The 19,723-nt window shown below is 39.7% G+C and overlaps 1 protein-coding gene across 1 annotated transcript; it reads left to right on the top strand.

Moving 5' to 3' along the window:
* The first annotated feature begins 12,039 nt into the window (after positions 1 to 12,039).
* Positions 12,040 to 17,222, top strand: LOC143701477 (tapasin-like). The gene is made up of 6 exons (XM_077194809.1): positions 12,040 to 12,046; positions 12,586 to 12,768; positions 13,138 to 13,386; positions 13,739 to 14,098; positions 14,192 to 14,510; positions 17,158 to 17,222. Exons 1-6 carry the CDS (start codon positions 12,040 to 12,042, stop codon positions 17,177 to 17,179), a joined length of 1,140 nt encoding a protein of 379 aa, XP_077050924.1. The 3' UTR covers positions 17,180 to 17,222.
* The last annotated feature ends 2,501 nt before the right edge of the window (positions 17,223 to 19,723 follow it).

The raw sequence follows: 19,723 nt of genomic DNA, 5'->3' as shown, positions 1-19,723 counted from the left end.
GCACACAAAATAAGGGGGTAAAAATTATTTATTTTTCAAAACAATTTTTAAAAGAGTTTTCATTTGTTTTCACACACGATCACTGCGTAGGTCATCAGTAAATGATTGTGGCATTTAAATGGCAATGTTTCCTAAATGAACCAAAAGAGCTGTTAGTTTTGCATGTGTGTAATGTAGAGAACTATGTTTAGAGTTGTGCAAAAACTTTTTTACAATAGCAACCTGAGTGTAAAGCGTATAATGTGCTTGTAGTTTTGCAAACTTGGTCTGAAGATTCGGTACATGAGTGAATGGTTTCATAGAGTGAGCCTCAAGTTCCACTTTTAGTGTAAACAATTTGAAAAAACTGTAATATATTAACAATGTAGACTAGACTACAATATATTGACTGAATTAATTGTAAACTAATAGTTTGTAAGTGTATTACTGTATACTTATTATAAAGTGTTACCTATACATTTTTTATTTATAGTTTACTATATTTGATGCCTTTGTGAACTTTTTGGATCTTCATTCAATAGTTACAGTATTTCACAATTGCTAAAACACTAAACCCCATTCTCTGAACCCAATGCTCAGTGGCCTAAACCCATTTGTCGAATCAGTCACTCTGTAGGCAAAACCTTAAACAAGTTCAGGTAGTTAAGACACTGTTTGCAAATCTCATCCACTCTTTTTGCAAAACTCTAAACACATTCTCACTCACTAAAACACATTTTGCACTGTGTTGCAAAATGGTAAATACATGTGGCAAAAGTTAAACACACTACAACACTGCTGTCATCGTTTACACACAACTCAAAATTGTTCACACTGGTTTCTAATGATGTGATCAAATCAGTTGTCTAGAATATAAGCCAGCTCAGAGTACACAGGTGGCCCAGGTACGTTGAATGTTGATACCAACAATGGATGGAAACAATGTGAGAGGCAAAGGAGGAAGAGTTCGTGTAAGAGGTGGTGGACGAGGAGGAAGAGTACAAGGACAACGAAGAGCAAGACCAAGAATAGTAATTTCAGATCAAATTCGGGCAACTGTTATAGACCGTGTTCTTGTTCATGGAATGACAATGAAGGAAGCAGGACAAAGAGTACAACCCAATTTGAGCAGATTCTCTGTGGCCTCCATAATCAGGACATTCAGAGAAGAGAACAGGTAAATGTATAGTTTTTCTAATTTGTGCGACTGAAAGTTTACTGTATACATTTGATACAGTACATCAGTTTGTCAATAGAAAGGGGACTGGGGAAAAAAGAAAAAAAGTTTTACAATACATTTTACATATGAATGTGATGTCCATTACTATTGTTACTGTATGTATACATTTGTAAGAGCATTTTCCCTTTTGTAGAATTGCAAGACTACCAAATGAGGGTGGAAGGACTCCTTTGTTCTCCCAACAGCAAGAGGCTCTCATTGACTTTGATTTTGCAATTGCACAATATTTTGTGTAATACACTTTTCATTAGAGTTGTCTTTGTTCTTTGGGCTTACTTTATTTTTATGCTGAAAATACAGACATTCAATACTGTATTACTTGCAGTACTTACAGTATGCAATTTATTTGCTGTACTGAGTTGTGAATTATTTACTTTTATTTATGGCAAAATGATTTTCTAAATGCAATAAAAAAAAAATTTATCTGTAACTACATGCCCTGGACGCTGTGTTCTCAATTTTTTGATGTAGTGTCTAATGAATGCTGATGAGTGTTTATATATTGACTGGCTGTGTTAATGTTTTGAAAGCATTGTTTGATTTTGAGCACATATCAAATGGTTTTGAGGCAAGTGTTTGATTTTGCCAGAAGAGTCTTGGGTTTTGTGAATGTAGTTTAAAGACTGGGTTTTGTGTTTAAAGTTTTGAGAATATGGGTGAATATGTGCCTTAGCAATTGTGAAAAACTGCAATTATTGACACCACTTGTTCCTTTTTGTGAGATTTATTTATTTCGAAAGAATCAAAACAGCATTACAACTTTTTGAATGCAACCGATAAAAAAATAAAAAAATCACGTAATTAATTTAGATTTAGTAACCTCAAATAAAGGAAAATATTTATATTTTAATGTACTGTTCAAACATATGTAAAAGTTCAGTTCACCATCTACGATTATTTAACAAAAATAAAGTATTATTCAACAGCTTATCTAAATAACTAAAAATAATAAGGAAATAAAAAAGTAGGAAATGTACAAGCAGAAAAAGCCCAATAATTCCATACAAATCAATTTTCTCAAATCCTACAAATCAATCAACCCAGTCAATCAGTGATTTGTGTTCTTGTTTTCTTCTATCACTAAAGAGAAATATACATGTTTTCTAATTTAGATTCTGTGAGTTGTATTTCTACATGGGAAAATTAAACAGTTTTTGTGCATTTTTGTAAGCAAGATGGGTAGCATGACAAACATAATTTCTTCAACTTCATTCTCCCACACGTCCAGTCTCCTGAAATACCAGAAGAAACATGTTACATTTCATTCATTTCACATGACTGAGACAGTTACACTGATGAATGATAACACACACGTCTTTATGCTTGTGGATGAGCTGAGCGTTAGAACTGTTATCAGAGCCTAAAACAGAAAACAACATTAAAACAAAAACATCCGACAGCTAATACAAGACTAGATTAGCACAGCAGTCACTCGATCTATATCATATCATATTTATATGATCTACAATAGAGAGTTTCAGGACAAACTTCTGTTTTATTTACTGTATTATTTCACATTATCAAAACATTACATTATGGATTTAGATATATGAAGATACTACTATTAACCACATCATGACCAATGGCAAAACTCATCATGTTTTTTAAAATCATTTTTATAATTTGTGTTTATGAGGAACTTACCGCTGACAGGTTTAAAGCCTGTAAAACAATCACAGAAGTGAGCTGTAAGTTCAGCAATTTCAATCAATGAACACCAAATTCAAAGGAAAGTAGAACATAAATATTTTATATATATATTTATAAGTGCTGTCAAATCGAGTAATCATGATTAATCTAATCTATAAATGTATATACACACACACAAACTTTTATGTTAGTTGCGATTAATCGATTTGACAGCACTAATATATATTTCTCTTTTAATATTCAACCACCAGAGTATCATTATCAAAACTAAGACTACAATCAGTGAAGCAAACAAATGCAATGCAGTTTGAATTTAGTTTGTCACAAACAACATTTAATATTTCTTTTCTTTGTAATATTTCAGACTTTGTATGGCCTAAAACTTAGTCCTCACCTTGTTTCTTCTTATACACCACATACACAATGACACCAATGGCGATCAACAGAACGATAGCAACAAGAACACCAACAATCGGCATGATGGGAAGAGAATCTCCTGATCAGAGGAAAACTTCAGATTACTCAAAGATCCTGATAATGTTACTAACCAGAACTGTGGAAAATCTCAAACAGTGTGTGTGACTGTGATCAGCAGTACATGTGTATATTAACAGCATACTGAAAATCTGAAGCTATATAAAAACTATATAGGTATAATCATATTGTGTTTGTGCTCTATTGTTTGTTTTGTAATTGTTTCCTCTCTGCAGGTCAAGAAGTTTGTTAAAGAGAAGAAGCCAAGCTGTGACTGAGAATGACCACACTCACATGCCATAGTACAGAGAGAGAGACAGAGAGAGAGAGAGAGAGAGAGAGAGAGAGAGAGAGAGAGAGAGAGAGAGAGAGAGAGAGAGAGAGAGAGAGAGAGAGAGAGAGAGAGAGAGAGAGAGAGAGAGAGAGAGAGAGAGAGAGAGAGAGAGAGAGAGAGAGAGATTTTTTTTTGATTTTTCAATCATCTTTATTTATCAAAAAGATTCCTCACATAAAACAATATGTAAGTTATTACAAAATTTTTTTTGTTGTTTTTTTATTATAAAAAAAGTGCAAAATGCAGTTCATTATCAATGACAGAACACAACGCTCTTCTGTGACACCATATTCCTTCAAACCATCAAATAAAGGCTTAAGCCTTGAACAATACAAAAATGTGTGAAAAACAGTCTCTCTCTGGAAACAAAAAGGACATTCTTTGCCAACATCTGGATTTAAAACAGAAATAAAAGCATTTACAGCAATAATGCCATGCAAAATTCTCCATTGTAGATCTCCATCTCTTTTAGCTAACGGTGGCTTGTACAGCGCTCTCCACTCTGGCCTGACACTGTCATTCATCTGAAAAATAGTACGCCATGGCGTGTCAACTCTTTCATTTAGTCCCTTTTTGTTAAAAGATTTTACACAAGCTTTATACAATTTTTTCCCATTACTTTCATGCAAATCCATATCTGTCAACTTTTCAGATTCTAAAAACACTCCTGTACATTCACCTAAATTTGGTGAAAGAAGCAGATTTGGAAATGTGTCCCTCTCATTAGGGATAACTTCCCCTTCACAGAAACCTTGAAGCATTTTTGTTTCTTCCGTTGTCAAAGCAGATTGCAGTTTATGTAATACTTGTGCAACAATTCGCATGGACTTAACTCCCAACAAAACAGCTAAGTCTTCAACTTTTTCAAAACTTGAGCCGGCCACATTGATTAAACACCCAAGTGTTGTGATCTTAGATTTAATAAAATTTGCAGACATTGTCCCACATGCTCCTAAAATGTCCAAACGTGACCCATAAATCAGAGGTTCTTTCAACAGCCAAAACAAGGAGGATGTAGACTCAATTCTTTTAACATGAAAAATGTCCCACACTTTAAAAAGATTCTTGTAGAACTCCGGCATTCTGGATGTGTTGACTTTATTGGGATTTAACAAGAACAACGACTTGTCCAAACACAGTCCTTCAGCAGTCTTTAAAATCGTACTGGCCACCGGCCTCCAGCTTAAGTCCTCTGGACCAGTGAGAAATCTCTGTACAAATTGTAGCCGAAAAGCTGCAGTCCTACTCTGCACGTGTACAAGTCCTTGTCCTCCTTCTTCTTTTGGTAAATATAAAACATTATGAGGTATCCAATGCATTTTTTCCCAAAAAAAATCTACCAAAAGAGACTGAATTTTTGCAAGTATCCATGCAGATGGATCAACACAAGCCAGTCGATGCTATAAGGAAGAGGCCACCAAATTATTAATAATCAGAGTACGTCCTCTGTATGATAAACTTTTTACAATCCATTTCCATTTCATCAGACGACCTTTAATTTTTTCAATTATTCCCTCCCAGTTTTTTCGAACAATCGTTTCATCTCCTAAAAACACTCCTAGATATCTCAAGCCATCTTTTTTCCAACTTAACCCATTTGGGAGTGTTGGTACCCCTCTTTCCCATTTTCCTATTAACACTGCTTCGCTTTTACCCCAATTAACTCTTGCTGAAGAAATGGTTCCAAAATCTCTCAATGTTTTTAATAATAAATCCACATCATTTTGTTTGTTAAGTATAATGACAACATCATCAGCGTATGCTGATAAGCATAAAGTGCTGTTACAGACTTGTAAAGATACCCCTTCTAAACCCTTCTCAATTTATTTAAAAGTGGTTCTATCGCCAACGTGTAAAGTATTCCTGACAGAGAACACCCCTGTCTTACCCCACGACACACTTTAAAAGGAGCACATAAGCCACCGTTAACTTTCAGTAGACTCTCAATGTCATTGTACAGAATTTTAATATAACCTATAAAATCAGAACTAAAACCAATTGCTCGCAAAGTTTTCCACAGATAATCGTGTTCTACACGATCGAACGCTTTTTCCTGATCTAAGGAAATCAAACCCATATCTACACCCACTATTTTTGAAACATCAAATAAATCTCTTCTTAAATGGATATTATCAAAAATTGATCTTCCAGGTACACAGTAGGACTGACCAGAGTGGATTACCTCCTCCAAAACTCTTCCTAGTCTAGTAGCTAAAACTTTTGAGAGCAATTTATAGTCATAGCACAATAAAGATACAGGTCACCAGTTCTTTATGTCTCTCACATCACCTTTTTTTGGCAAAAGAGTAAGGACCGCTCTTCTACAGCTCAGCGGCAGAAGTCCTCTGACTAGACTGTCACTGAGAACCGCCAGCAGATCCTCCCCTACCACAGGCCAATAGAACTCCACTGGGATCCCGTCTATCCCAGGAGCCTTGCCGTTCTCCATACTCTGGATCGCTTCGTGCAGTTCTCCCAAGCTTATCGCTCTCTTGAGTTCTGCATTGGACATTTCAGAGACCTTTGGTAGTTCTTCATAAAAACACTGTTCAACACCTCGATCTTCCTTGTGTTCACAACTATAAAGCTTTTCATAAAAACTGTTTGCTCTTTTCCGAATTTCTCTAGGGTCTGATTCAAGAGAACCGGTCTCAGAAAATAACGAATGTATAAAACGTTTCTGACCGTTCTTTTTTTCTAGACTAAAGAAAAATTTGGACGGTACATCCATCTGGTCTATATCTTTAAAACGTGACCGAACAAGCGCCCCCTGTGCCTTCACTTTTTGTATGTCGGACAAAACAGATTTCTTTAAAAAAAAGGGATTCAATGTGTGTTTGATTTCCACTTGACTCTGCCACTTCTTGGAATTTCAGAATTTCATCTTCTAAAACTTTTATGGATTTAATTATATCTTTCGTGACATTGTGAGTGTACTGTTGACATAGTTGTTTGATTTGTACTTTACCAAACTCCCACCATTTTTCTAAAGACTGAAAATCATTTTTTTCCTTCTTAAAGTTTTCCCAAAAAAATGTAAATGTTTCTCTAAAATGTGCATCACTTAATAAATTTGTGTTAAAGTGCCAGTAAGCACTTCTCGGCTTGACGGAGTGTAAAGTTACTGTACATATAACAAGACTATGATCTGAAAACCCAACTGGGATTATGAAACAATTTTTAAAAGTACTAAGATGATGTTTAAAAACATAGAATCTATCTAGTCTTGCCAATGACAACCTATTATCACGGGCATGTGTCCATGTGTACTGCTTTAAATTCCCATTTAAACTCCTCCAGACGTCACATAAATCATGTTTCGATCAACTGGATGAGTCGCCTACGAGAAAGCAAATGTGGCTCTACATGATTTCTATCCATGTTACTTTCTACACAGTTGAAGTCTCCACTTAAAAATAAATGCTCCTCGCTATTACATTTGTCCAATGTTTCAGAAAGAGTATGTAAAAACACCATTCTTTCTGCTGGTAGGGTTGGAGCATATGCACATATAAAAACAAAAATGTGGTTCTCAACCTGGGCTCGAATCTTTAGCAATCTACCGTTCACAACCTCTTCCGTCTCAATAGTAGAGGGAGTAAAACTATTGGCAAATAAAAAAATTCATCAGCATTTATTGTATCGCTATGTGTTTCTTGCAAAAATAAAACATCAATTTGTTTCTGATTCATAGTATTATGTATTTGTATACGTTTTATGCATTCTCTTGCTCCATTCACATTTAAGGATGCGACGCGAAAGTCACCCATGTGAAAGTTATAAAAAAATAAACTTAGGCCATAGAGAAAAAAACAGCCAAGAAGGGACAAAAAATTAATCCAATTTACTGCTATTAGTTACTCAATTGATGTTGGAGTTTTGTCACAAATTTTTTCAACCTATAGACTTCTTTATTTGTGAAACATCCCTCAGACATGAAAGCCCTCGTATTTTCCACAAAATGCTTTATGTCTGGAAAATAATCAGCAACCTGTACCCCCCTCGAGTTTTTTGACATTATTAAGAACTTCTTGATTTCATCCGTATCATAATCTCGACACGTCCACTCATTCTGGGAACAACTAGAAGCACCAGAATCAGAATGATCACTCTCATTACTAACATCGTCATCAAACTCCTTTTCATTTTCTGTTTTTTTTAGCTTGTTTTGATTCGGAAACCTTGTCATTCTTTTTCCTCTTTAACGGTGTTTTAAAAACTGCCTGATCTAGATCCATCATTAAATTATCACTTACGTTGACACTCTCTGAAGGAGACTTTGATTCAGTCACTACAGTAGTAACATGCGAAATATCCATGCTCTCATCAGCCTTGGGCTCACCTCTATCAACTACATCAACTAAAGCATTCTCCTCGTTATTCCCAGCTATGGCCTGATTCTCATGAGGTATTGTTTCCGTTAGACCACTAGTGGATGGTTTGGGATCTGCTGTATTCCTGACTTGCACACCAGCTTCACCTGAAACACCTTGTGTATTTGTGCCATTATTGTTCGGACAAGCACGCACTAAATGCCCATTTTTGCCACAGCCAAAACACTTCATCACATCAGTGCTTACAAAGACAGTGTAATCAAAGTAATCAACTCTGAGTTTCAAATTCAGGTTGAGTTCAGTTCGATTATCTTTCAGGATCATATAAGTAAATCTCCTGAAAGATACCACATGTTTAATCAAGTCTGATTTGCTACCAAGAACGATCTTTTTCATGGGACTGACTATCTTTCCAAACCTTGACAGCTCTTTTATTAGCATCTCATCTTTTATGAACGGCGGAACGTTAGACAGAGTGACTTTTTTCGCGGGTGTAGAAAGGGGAAGCACTGGGGTAAACAAACCACGTATCACTACACCTCTTTCCACTACTTCATTCGCTCTCTCAACAGAATTTAAAAACAAAACCATTGCGTTGTTCATCCTAGATGCCGCTAAAATACACTCATGGCCAACAACATTTCCAACGGCAAGAACGCACTCCTCCACATTCACCGCGGACACCACTTTCACTCCGTGACGCCGCGTGAGAGAGTCTAAACAGGTGTTTGTGTTTTGGGCTGCCATGCTTCCCAGTGACACACACACTGGTTGCTGACGCCCGAAAACCCCTCGCGGGAGCCTTATTCCACCACCCGATACACCACAAATACAAAACTAAAAAAAACTCAAAGAGATTGAAAGAAAAAGAATTGAAGGAAGAAAGCCACAGCTGGCATAAACCACTCGCACTCACCACACGCACCTCACACTCGCTCAACAGACGCTCACGCATGCGCAGAGAGAGAGAGAGAGAGAGAGAGAGAGAGAGTGAGAGAGAGAGAGAGAGAGAGAGAGAGAGAGAGAGAGAGAGAGAGAGACGTGTCATGCAAAATAATTTTGAGGTCTTTCCAATTGTAAACCACCACACACTCTAAAGGTTGGTCTTCATCCAGTTCATTGTATAATGTGTGGTAGAAGTAAATGTGTGGTGGAACTGCCCAGATAATACCAGCACTACAAGTGTCTGCTAGATTCTGCTTCAACAACTCTGTTCTCAACTAAGGCAGAAGCGAGAATACTTTTTTGTATAATTCACTCTATAAACCATTTTCTCTAGACTTTCAATATTTAGAATGAAGACAGAGCTCCTTGTCACCCCAGCCATCCTAGTAATTTAGCAAAACAAATGCATTTTGATACGCTTGACAACAGTAATGTCCTCTAGGTCAGCAACAAACCAGAGATTTGTGCTCTATAACAGGAAGATCAGATTCTTCCTATCTATCTGCTAAACGGCTGCTTATCCAGATTCTACTTATAACGTAGTTCCAGCAGTGCCTGGTCTCAATGAAATTGTCTCACATTGAGTAAATAAACACAGAAGTAATCTTTTTAACTAATGATTTTATGCAAAATGATAACCTGGGGTTTGATCAGGGGCATAGGGCTCAAATCAGCAAACTAACAGTCACCAGCTCTGGGGGTGGTTGCAACAAACCTCTTAATTTAAGAAAATATTTAGAAAATAGGTCCTTACAGTAACTGAACACTGATCTTAGCCTATGGAAGTAAAATAATGCCAAATGTTTTTGAAACAAAAAAGCCTGTTGAATTGCACTATTTTAAAAAAAATTGGCTTTGCATTTACCATTGTATTTTTAGGGCTTGCATTTTTATGGGCTGAAATTCAGCATGGTTGAATATTTAAGCTCTGAATATTTCAATTCAAAACATTTAAAAAACATTTTCATTAGTAAAAATTCAATAATCCATATTCACCTTTCATATTTCACTATTTCATATTGTCAATTTTGAGTCGTTGTGTGTAAACGATGACAACTGTGTTGTAGTTGTGTTTAACTTTTGCCTGCCTGTGTTTAGTGTTTTGAAACACAAGTGCATCACGGAGTGAAATGTGTTTTAGTGAGAGAAATGTGTTTACAGTTTTGCAAAAAGAGTGCATGAGATTTGCAAACAATATTTTAACAGCCTGAACCTGATTCAACAAATTGGTTTAGGCTATTGAAAATTTGGTTTAGAGAATGGAGTTGTTCAGAAAAACTGTAATGCTGAGGCAGAATAAAATCTCTCTCACTGACCTTGATTTTGCAGTTGCAAAACTCTTCTGAGTGACTGTAACTTGCTTTTCATTTAGAGTTTTTTACTGTAACCTTTTTGGCTTTTGCATTTCGGTCACTTTATTTTTTACAGGATGCAAGTGCTGAATATACATACATTCAATACTATATTCAGTACATAATACACTAGCAGTGCATACAGTACACAATTTTTTTTACCTTACTACTGTAAGTTGTCATTAGGTGGTAAGTTTTTCTGCATTTTGGTACCTACTCAAAACTATACATTTAATAATGTGGGATCAATAAACATAGATAAGAATCATTTATCTTGTCTTGCAGCTTCTGGTTCTGGGTGTCCGGCAGGGCCGTGCACAGACATTTTGAGGGGCAGTGGCCTAAACCAAAAAAAGGGGCACTAAGGGGGTGGTTGCTTGTTAACACAAATTATCCAGTTCTTACAAAATATACAATTAAAAGAGAAGACAGCACACTCTCAAATACATTTTAGACTTTATCAGGAGAATTCTCTAACCAGGGGTGTTATTCATACCACTTTGTCTACAAAGTGTGCCAACAACAGAAAATTTAGTTATTTGTATTAGATCTGATCGAGAGGACAATCATTTGATTAGAGAAGCAGCTGATTCTAAGAACGTGGATAGCCTATGTTGTACAAGTTGTTAGCACTAGTAGAAGACCAAGAGCAAAACATTACTGACATAAATACAAAAATAATAATAATTTCGCAGATTCAACCACTGTCTTGCATAGCCTACCTGTTAATGCGACAGCTTTCGTGAACTGTCGTGTTCACTCTCAGGGTGCTTTTACACTGGGCTCGTTTGCTGTGGTCCGAATCCGAGCGCGTTTGTTCCCGGCGCCATAGATATCCCGGCGCCCCCCGCAGCGTTGGTCTGGTTTCACACTCAACTTGATTCTATCGAACTCTGGTGCGTTTGCGTGCATCTTACGTCATTGCAAACGTGCACGGCGCATGATAGAAAACACGACGCGGGTCAATATATTGTGTTTTTTACTAATTTGGTGTTATTATGTATAGCTGAGTAAACAACACAGGTTTACTGTGTGTGTGTGTGTGTGTGTTTGTGTGTGTCGCATAAGCTGTCTTTCCGCTGTTTGCAAATGGACTCTTTTGAGGAGACAGTGGATTTCCATTAATTTGTTGCCCTGATTGCACGCGAATACACTGCAGACTCACTCTTACTCGTATCCAAGGTAAATCTTCATCCTTTACGTGTGTTTTATTTTAACTAAATACATCATAATCGGCTAAAACGCATGCACAGGATACTTTACTTCCTGAACAAGTGCGCACCCGAGTCCGTGTTGCTTTCACATACACGCGAACCGCAGCACAGTTCGGGAGCAACCTAACTCAGGGTGCTTTTACACTGGGCTCGTTTGCTGCGGTCCGAGGCCGAGCGCGATTGTTCACGACGCCCCCCGCAACGTTGGTCTGGTTTCACACTCAACTTGATTCTATCGAACTCTGGTGCGTTTGCGTGCATCTTACGTCATTGGAAACGTGCACGGCGCATGATAGAAAACACGACGTGGGTCAATATATTGTGTTTTTTATTAATTTGGTGCTATTATGCATAGCTGAGTAAACAACACAGGTTCACTGTGTGTGTGTGTGTCGCATAAGCTGTCTTTCCGCTGCTTGCAAATGGACTCTTTTGAGGAGACTGTGGATTTCCATTATTTTGTTGCCCTGATTGCACGCACTATTTGCGAATACACAGCAGACTCACTCTTGCTCGTATGCAAGGTAAATCTACATCCCTTACGTGTGTTTTATTTAACTAAATACATCATAATCGGCTAAAACGCATTCGCAGGTTACTTTACTTCCTGAACAAGTGCGCACCCGAGTCCGTGTTGCTTTCACATACACGCGAACCGCGGCACGGTTCGGGAGCAACCGAACTCAGACCACCTCCTCCAGGTAGTCTCGGGTTCGGTACCCCAGTGCGCACCCGGGTCCCATGACAGCGTTCACATTAGCGATTTTTCATGCGAACCGTGCCCCATTCCGAACTAAACTGCCAGTGTGAAAGCCCCCTAACTCAGACCACCTCCTCCAGTCTCGGGTTCGGTACCCCAGTGCGCACCCGGGTCCACATGACAGTGTTCACATTAGCGATTTTTCATGCGAACAGTGCCCCGTTCCTAACTAAACTGCCAGTGTGAAAGGGTCATCAGTTTCAAGAGAGCGCCGCGCAGACAAATATACTGTGTGTGTTGCTGCGGAGCAAGCGGGTAAACCTGGAGCGGATTAGCGGAATCAGCGGAATGCTTTGAGCGGAGCGGTGGGGGTGGGGAAGAGGGGCACCTCAGTCGATGAGGGCAGAGGGGCAGTGGCTCTAGCCACCGGGCCACCCCCCTGTGCACGGCCCTGGTGTCCGGTTCTGGAGTGCTGGTTTGTACAGGAGAAGCCCGGTCATGGAGGAGGTTTCTCAGTACCAATGAGTCAAGAGAAATCTCTAATGTGTCAATGCAGCATGTGCTTTTAAAAACATTTGTGTTGATTTCTGGACTATATAATTTGTAATTAGTCTATAAGATGTCAAAAAGTCCATTCTAAAGTCAAAGAATATTTACGTAAAGTTGTGTCCTCACTCGATACTAATTTAAATAAATACTGTAATGTTTACGACACAGTAGTAGCCTGTAATATAGTCTATGTTGTCCAACAATATAAAGGCCTAAGTAGGCTACTGTATTTAAATAATTTAAATCACTTTTCTACACCGACCAGATCCAACAGCCACAGATGTCATATAGTGTAATGTCATGTGTTATAGAGTGCAAATTAACAATTAGATGATAACTTAACTTTAATGCACTGTTCTCCTCCAGATCCAGCTGGCACGTTCTGTAGTGCCGTCCTGAACCCTCCCAAAGGCTCTGTGAACAAACCAAAATGTGAGATTAACCCTTTCATGCCTCACGCCTCTATGGTCAGATGGACATCAGCTCTCACTGACTCCGCCCAAAGTCCAGTCTACCTGCAAGCTGATTGGTTCTCAGTGGCAGCGCAAGGGCTTGATGATCAGCTGACATTGTCCAATATTATGCGAGCGCCTTCAGCTTCTAAAGAGTCAAAAGGTAAAAAAACTAAATTGCTCATATATTGGCAGAAAAAATATTACATACATTACATAAAATAATAATATATACATATATTTCCATAATACATAATAATGATGTATATTATATAAGAATTATTTATATACGTAGTTATACATAATGTGCTTTTTATTACGTTATATTTGCAATGTTATATTTATAAAGTTTTATTTGTATTGTAATTAAAAAAAAATTGCATTCCTTTGCAGTTTGTGTATCTTATATTTTAATTCATTACATAAGATCTAAATTATTTGTAACCCTTCTGTTTAATGATGGTTAAACACTTTCTTTGCTCACTATGCTTCCTATTTTCCTCTCTTTCTTAAAGTCATTCTCAGTGTCTCCAGTAAAACTCCTCTGGTCCGCTCTAGACTGGGAGAACCGGTTCTGTTAGACTGTGGGTTCTGGGTCGACCAGTCTTCCCCAGTTCACGGCTCTGGATTCTCTGTCGAGTGGCGTTATCAGTTTCGGGGTGAAGGACGGCTGGTCCTCGCTTACGATGGCAAGAACGATCGGTTTGTAGAGACATCAGAGACCGGAGCTGATATTGACATCACAGGTCTCTATGAAACAGGAAATGCATCTCTGATTCTGGAAGAGTCTCAAGTGAGACACTCAGGAACTTACATCTGCACAGTGTATCTTCCACATCTGCTGGCTCAGGTAGCCGTGGACCTGGAGATAGTTGGTGAGATGATTGTATACTCCATAAAATATTATATGATGTTTATATATATATAAAATATGTAATAGTAACCATCACTGCCTCTTTTGTTTCCAGAGCCTCCATCTCTCTCCATCTACCCTTCTCCTCTTCCTCTGCTGGTTCCTGGGCAGGAGCTGCTGATCCAGTGTGAAGCGTCTGGTTTTGCTCCTCACACTCTGGATCTGGGCTGGGAGTTCACCGGGGCTGATGGGAAGTCGCGCTCTCTGGGTCAGGGTGGTGTAACGGGTCACAGACAGGCGTCTGATGGCACCTTCAGTCAGAGCAGTCGTCTGGAGCTGGACTCGGCTAAGATGAGGCTCGGTCGCGGTGGTGACATCACCTGTGTAGCCAAACATGACGGAGGAACACGGCGAGCTACTACTCAGTGTGATTGGTGAGTGATACTGCCTAAACCCCTATTCGCACAGGATTATATTATTTGGGGACCTTGTGTGATTTAGAAATGATCTCCCCCTCCCCCCATTTCATGTGGCGCATTCGCACTGGATAAGCAAAGCCTGTGATTTTACTCAAATTTACTTACTTATCTCCCGGATATGATGTCAAGGCTTTTGTGTGTGATGTATCATAAGCAAAAGAATTTTCCTTATCGTATGCTGCTATACATGTTATCCATCTTAATCTAATCATTCTTTTTGTTTTCGCTCTTCAGCTTATTCTTTCGGCAAATTGTATAGCCTAGTTGTATGGTGTATAGCGATATGACCCAGCACCAAAAATACTATAAAAACACTCCAACTCCACTCCACTCCAACCTCCATTCTTCATGAAAGATGGGTAAAAAGGTGCACAGGAAAATAAAACCTTGAAAAAATTATATACGACCCCGCCGAGATGCTGATTCGCACGTGACTAATATTTTTTTATTTTACAAATTACAGACATGTATCACAAAAATCATGTATTCATAGCCCTATTCGCATGGGATTCAGATCACAGATAACCTCCGCAATTATTACAAACTACTAGAGGTCTCCAGGTAATACTAATCCCGTGCGAATAGGGTTGATGTTGATCACAGAAGCAACACAGTAGTGGTGTTATAATCCTGTATTTCTGAATGTATTGGTGGACTGAAATATTCACTCCTAAAGACAGTCACTCTGCATCCAAATGTCCATACTATCACACATCCTCCACATTTAATTTTATTTTATGGAGAGAAAAGAAGTAGCACGTTGATCTGTCAGTCGTGGGTCTTTCATGCAGAGAATTCCTCATATTTTTACATAATGATGCATTTTACAGTTAATGGCCAAACAGACCTTTATAAAAGTTCATATTGTTGTTGCAGATGAAGTAGTTATAACACAAATAGCATTAAATAAATATTTCTAATCAGGTTAAATATTGATTATTACTAACATCCGCCATGTTTATAGTTTTTTTAACACTCTTTATTCATATTTGTAATTTTAATTGAATCCTCCTCTAGCACGCAATAGGTTGTGGGCAATATTAGCTGTTAGCGTTTGGGTGGGCGCTATACCGGTATCAACGTGACTACCGGTATTATGCTGTACCATGATATGGATTTTGCGATACCGAGAATACCGTTAGATATTCATAAATTCAAAATTTTCAGTTATATTGTTTTTTTTAAAATTTGGTACTCTTTACAACTTTTAACACTAGGCCTACTAATGACGATATAAAATCGAGGCTGAACTGAACGTTTAACCTTTTCCTCTGTGTCCAACTCGCGTGATGCACAGGCATTAATAATTAAACACAGAGAACATGGTAACAGTCCAGTGTTTCCCACACATAGTCAACAGAATCAACACCGCCACAGAATTCTGCGCCACAGAATCAACGCCGGCCGCCACATAATGCGTTTCGTTATTCATTTGTTTTTTTACGCTATTTAAAACATACAGTGTATTCGTTCTCTGTCACTCAGTCTCTGCCACTCACGCATCTCTCTCGCGCACACACACACACACACACACACACACACACACACACACACACACACACACACACACACACACACACACACAGTCTGTCTATGAGGCGCCTGATTGGACAAAAGCGAAGCGAACTCCGCGAGCGACAGCGAGTGTGTCCGACCATTAGTAAATTGATACATAGTAATATATGATTATTATATAAGAGGTATGGAAGTTCGATAAATGGACAACAATATAAATAAAAACAACTATTAAATTCTCACCACTGAATTAGCAGGATGTAGCCTACTTCTCTCTTTTGGTCAGTATACAAACACTTCTCGGTTAACATAATGTTGTCTTAAATTAGGCCTAAGTGTCAAACCTCTCTGAAATCACACTATTTCATGTGTATTGATTATAACGTAGGCCTATTCAATAAACCAAACTCCAGTGTTACTCATCTTACGAAATTAACGAAGGAATTATTTTGACTCCCGCAAAATAAAAAATGGAAAGAGATAGCAAGTGAATTCAGGCCTACCTCATGTTGCACGTTTGCACTTTTTGAGAAAAACAATGGCACAATAAAAAAAGATTTTTCAGGTCTTTGTCTAATTAAATTCCTCAACTTTTTCTAGTTATATGGTTAAAATACATATTTTGCTTGTAATTTAACTAAGGTGTACTAAAACGTGATTCCAATTTTTTTTTCTCATATCACAATATAATATCGATATCGTCCGGACAGTGACAAATATCGTGATATGAATTTTTGCTCATATCGCCCACCCCTAGCGTTTGCACAGATCCACACTTCGAAAATCCACCGGAAATAGTAGGCCATCTCTTTTGGCATACTCTTTTCAAAAACCTATGATTTGGGACACACCTATTGTAATCTCACATACTATTTAGGATGGATAGTATGGACATTTGGACACAGAGTGACTGTCTTTGAGAGTCAACAAATACATTCAGAAATACAGGATTGAAACACCACTACTGTGTTGCTTCTGTCATTTTATTTTTTTTAGATTTCAGTGCATGTTCTATTTGCATTTTTTATGAATATTTATGTCAGTCAGAATGTACTGCAACTCTTGATTTGATATGTTGTTCATACAGGTGTCAGTGCTCCTTCTATTAAGGACTCTATGGTGATGGTCGCTGTTGCTCTTGTTCTTTATGGCATTATAAAGTTTCTTTCCTGGACATTCAGCTCTGTTGGTAAGTCAGTTCATTATGATCACTACATCAGAGAAGTGCTCTTTACAATCGAGCAGATATTAGAAAGATCTGTTCTTTTGTAAAAAACAAAACAAAACATACATACATTTTTAAATAGTGTAGTCTCCACTGACCATATTTTAGTATATTAGGACTCGAGCTGTGTTTGTCATATAAGACATTTAAATATGTAAATGTATAAAAGGGGATATAAAGCATTTTATTTATGTCCAATCTTTGTTTTCTTATAGACTCCAGTGACTGAGTTAAAGGACAAGGTAATAACATTTTTTGCAGTACTATTAACAAAACTCCCCAACAGTTTCATATTTCCTTGATAGTGTAATCTAAAACAAGTCTGTCTGCTTATTGTTTGTCTCTCTCTCTCTTCTGTAGAAAAAGAAGTAAACCTGCTCCTGAAAGCTTAATAGGGTGCAGTAACAATAATAAAAAGGTGAATAATCCTGTCAGAGTATCGTCTACGGTTACGTATGTAACCCTCGTTCCCTGAGTAGGGAACGGAGACGTTACGTCGGATGACGACGAATGGGGTTTCGCTTAGAAAGCCTATCAACTTCGAGTATTACAAAACGAGCCAATGGCAAGGAAATGCCATGGGTCTGCGGAATTTGCATGGCGTAACTCCGCCCCACCTCGTGGGTATAAAAGGAGGAAGCCGGCAGCAAGCAGATATGTTTCTTCGCTGAGGAGCCAAGACTGAGCTCAGGCGATCCCCGCGGTACAGCGGAAAGTGGCAGGCAGACGTAACGTCTCCGTTCCCTACTCAGGGAACGAGGGTTACATACGTAACCGTAGACGTTCCCTTTCGTTGTCACTCCGAGTTACGTCGGATGACGACGAATGGGGTTACCAGTCTAATCACGCCACCTTCTCAGCTGTCTTCCAGTGCCCTGCGTAAATCGAGATCCCTGTCAGCCTGGACAAAGGACTCCATATAACACAGGAATACCAAGGTACACTGGGAAGCATATCCCAAGCTTAGGGGAAGTATGCAATTAATGCCAGCCCGGAGGGGGGGGACTTAGAGAATACACATATGACCCGAAGGAAGCATATGGAAAACACTGGGGTGTCCAGCCGCAGGTGGAATATTTCAACCCCAGGGGTGGCAAGGTGGCTTGCCAAGGGAAAGACACACGCTCAGAGAGGCTTACAGTGGAAATACACATGTGGGGGTCGCTCAGAGGAGGGACCATGCACACGGGAGGCACCTAGCCGACGCACAGGCAATAGACACTGGCGCCGACGTCAGGAGTGCTGGAGGAGCTCAGGGCTTTCGGAGAAGCTCACCTGAGGAAAGTATCGCACGTATCCAGTCCGAGGAGTGGAATGGCGAGCAAGCGAAGACACCTGAGCGGGTCCGGTACTAGCTGGTTGAAGCGAGTACACGAGAGGACACAGGCTCCACTCGGAGATTATAGAATCTGGCGAATGTGTTAGGTGTCGCCCAGCCTGCAGCTCTGCAGATGTCTGTTAGCGAGGCGCCATGCGCTAGAGCCCAAGAGGACGCCACACTCCGGGTGGAGTGGGCAGTCACACCAAGGGGGCACGGTCGACCTTGCTGCTGGTAAGCCAAAGCAATGGTGTCCACTATCCAGTGAGACAACCTTTGCTTGGAGAGAGCCTTTCCCTTCAGCTTCCCACCATAACAGACAAAGAGCTGGTCTGAGGTCCTGAAACACTGCGTTCTGTCTACATAGGCGCGGAGAGCGCGTACTGGACAGAGCAGTGCCAAGGCTGGGTCTGCCTCCTCCGAGGGCAGCGCTTGCAGGTTCACCACCTGGTCCCGAAAGGGAGTGGTAGGAACCTTGGGCACATATCCAGGCCGGGGTCTCAGGATCACGTGAGAGGAAGCCGGCCCAAATTCCAGGCACGCTTCGTCAACGGAGAATGCGTGCAGGTCCCCAACCCTCTTGATGGAGGCCAGTGCAACCAGGAGCGCTGTCTTCATAGACAGGAACTTAAGCTCGACTGATTGCAGGGGCTCAAAGGGAGCACTCTTCAGGGCAGTTAGAACCACTGAGAGGTCCCAAGAGGGAACGAGAGGAGGACGAGGAGGATTTAGTCTCCTCGCTCCTCTCAGGAACCTGATGATCAGGTCGTGCTTCCCCACCGACTTACCTTCGATGAGGTCATGATGTGCGGCAATGGCGGCAACATAGACCTTCAGGGTGGAGGGAGACAGCCTTCGCTCCAGCCCCTGTTGAAGGAAGGAAAGCAAAACACTGACCGAGCATCTCCGGGGGTCTTTTGGTGAGAAGAGCACCAGTTGACGAAGAGGTTCCACTTCAACGCATAGACGTGTCTCGTGGACGACGCTCTAGCGGAAGTGATGGTAGCCACCACCGCTGGTGGTAGGGTACTCAAACCTGCCTCGTCCCATCCAGGAGCCACACGTGGAGGTTCCAAAGATCGGGACGAGGGTGCCATAGGGTGCCCCGTC

The sequence above is a fragment of the Siphateles boraxobius genome, unplaced genomic scaffold (genome assembly GCF_051911475.1).
Source record: "Siphateles boraxobius isolate OS27281-9 unplaced genomic scaffold, OSU_SipBor_1 33, whole genome shotgun sequence".
NCBI lineage: Eukaryota > Metazoa > Chordata > Actinopteri > Cypriniformes > Leuciscidae > Siphateles > Siphateles boraxobius.
Note: the sequence above shows the minus strand (reverse complement) of the source record. Positions and strands in the feature narration are given on the sequence as shown.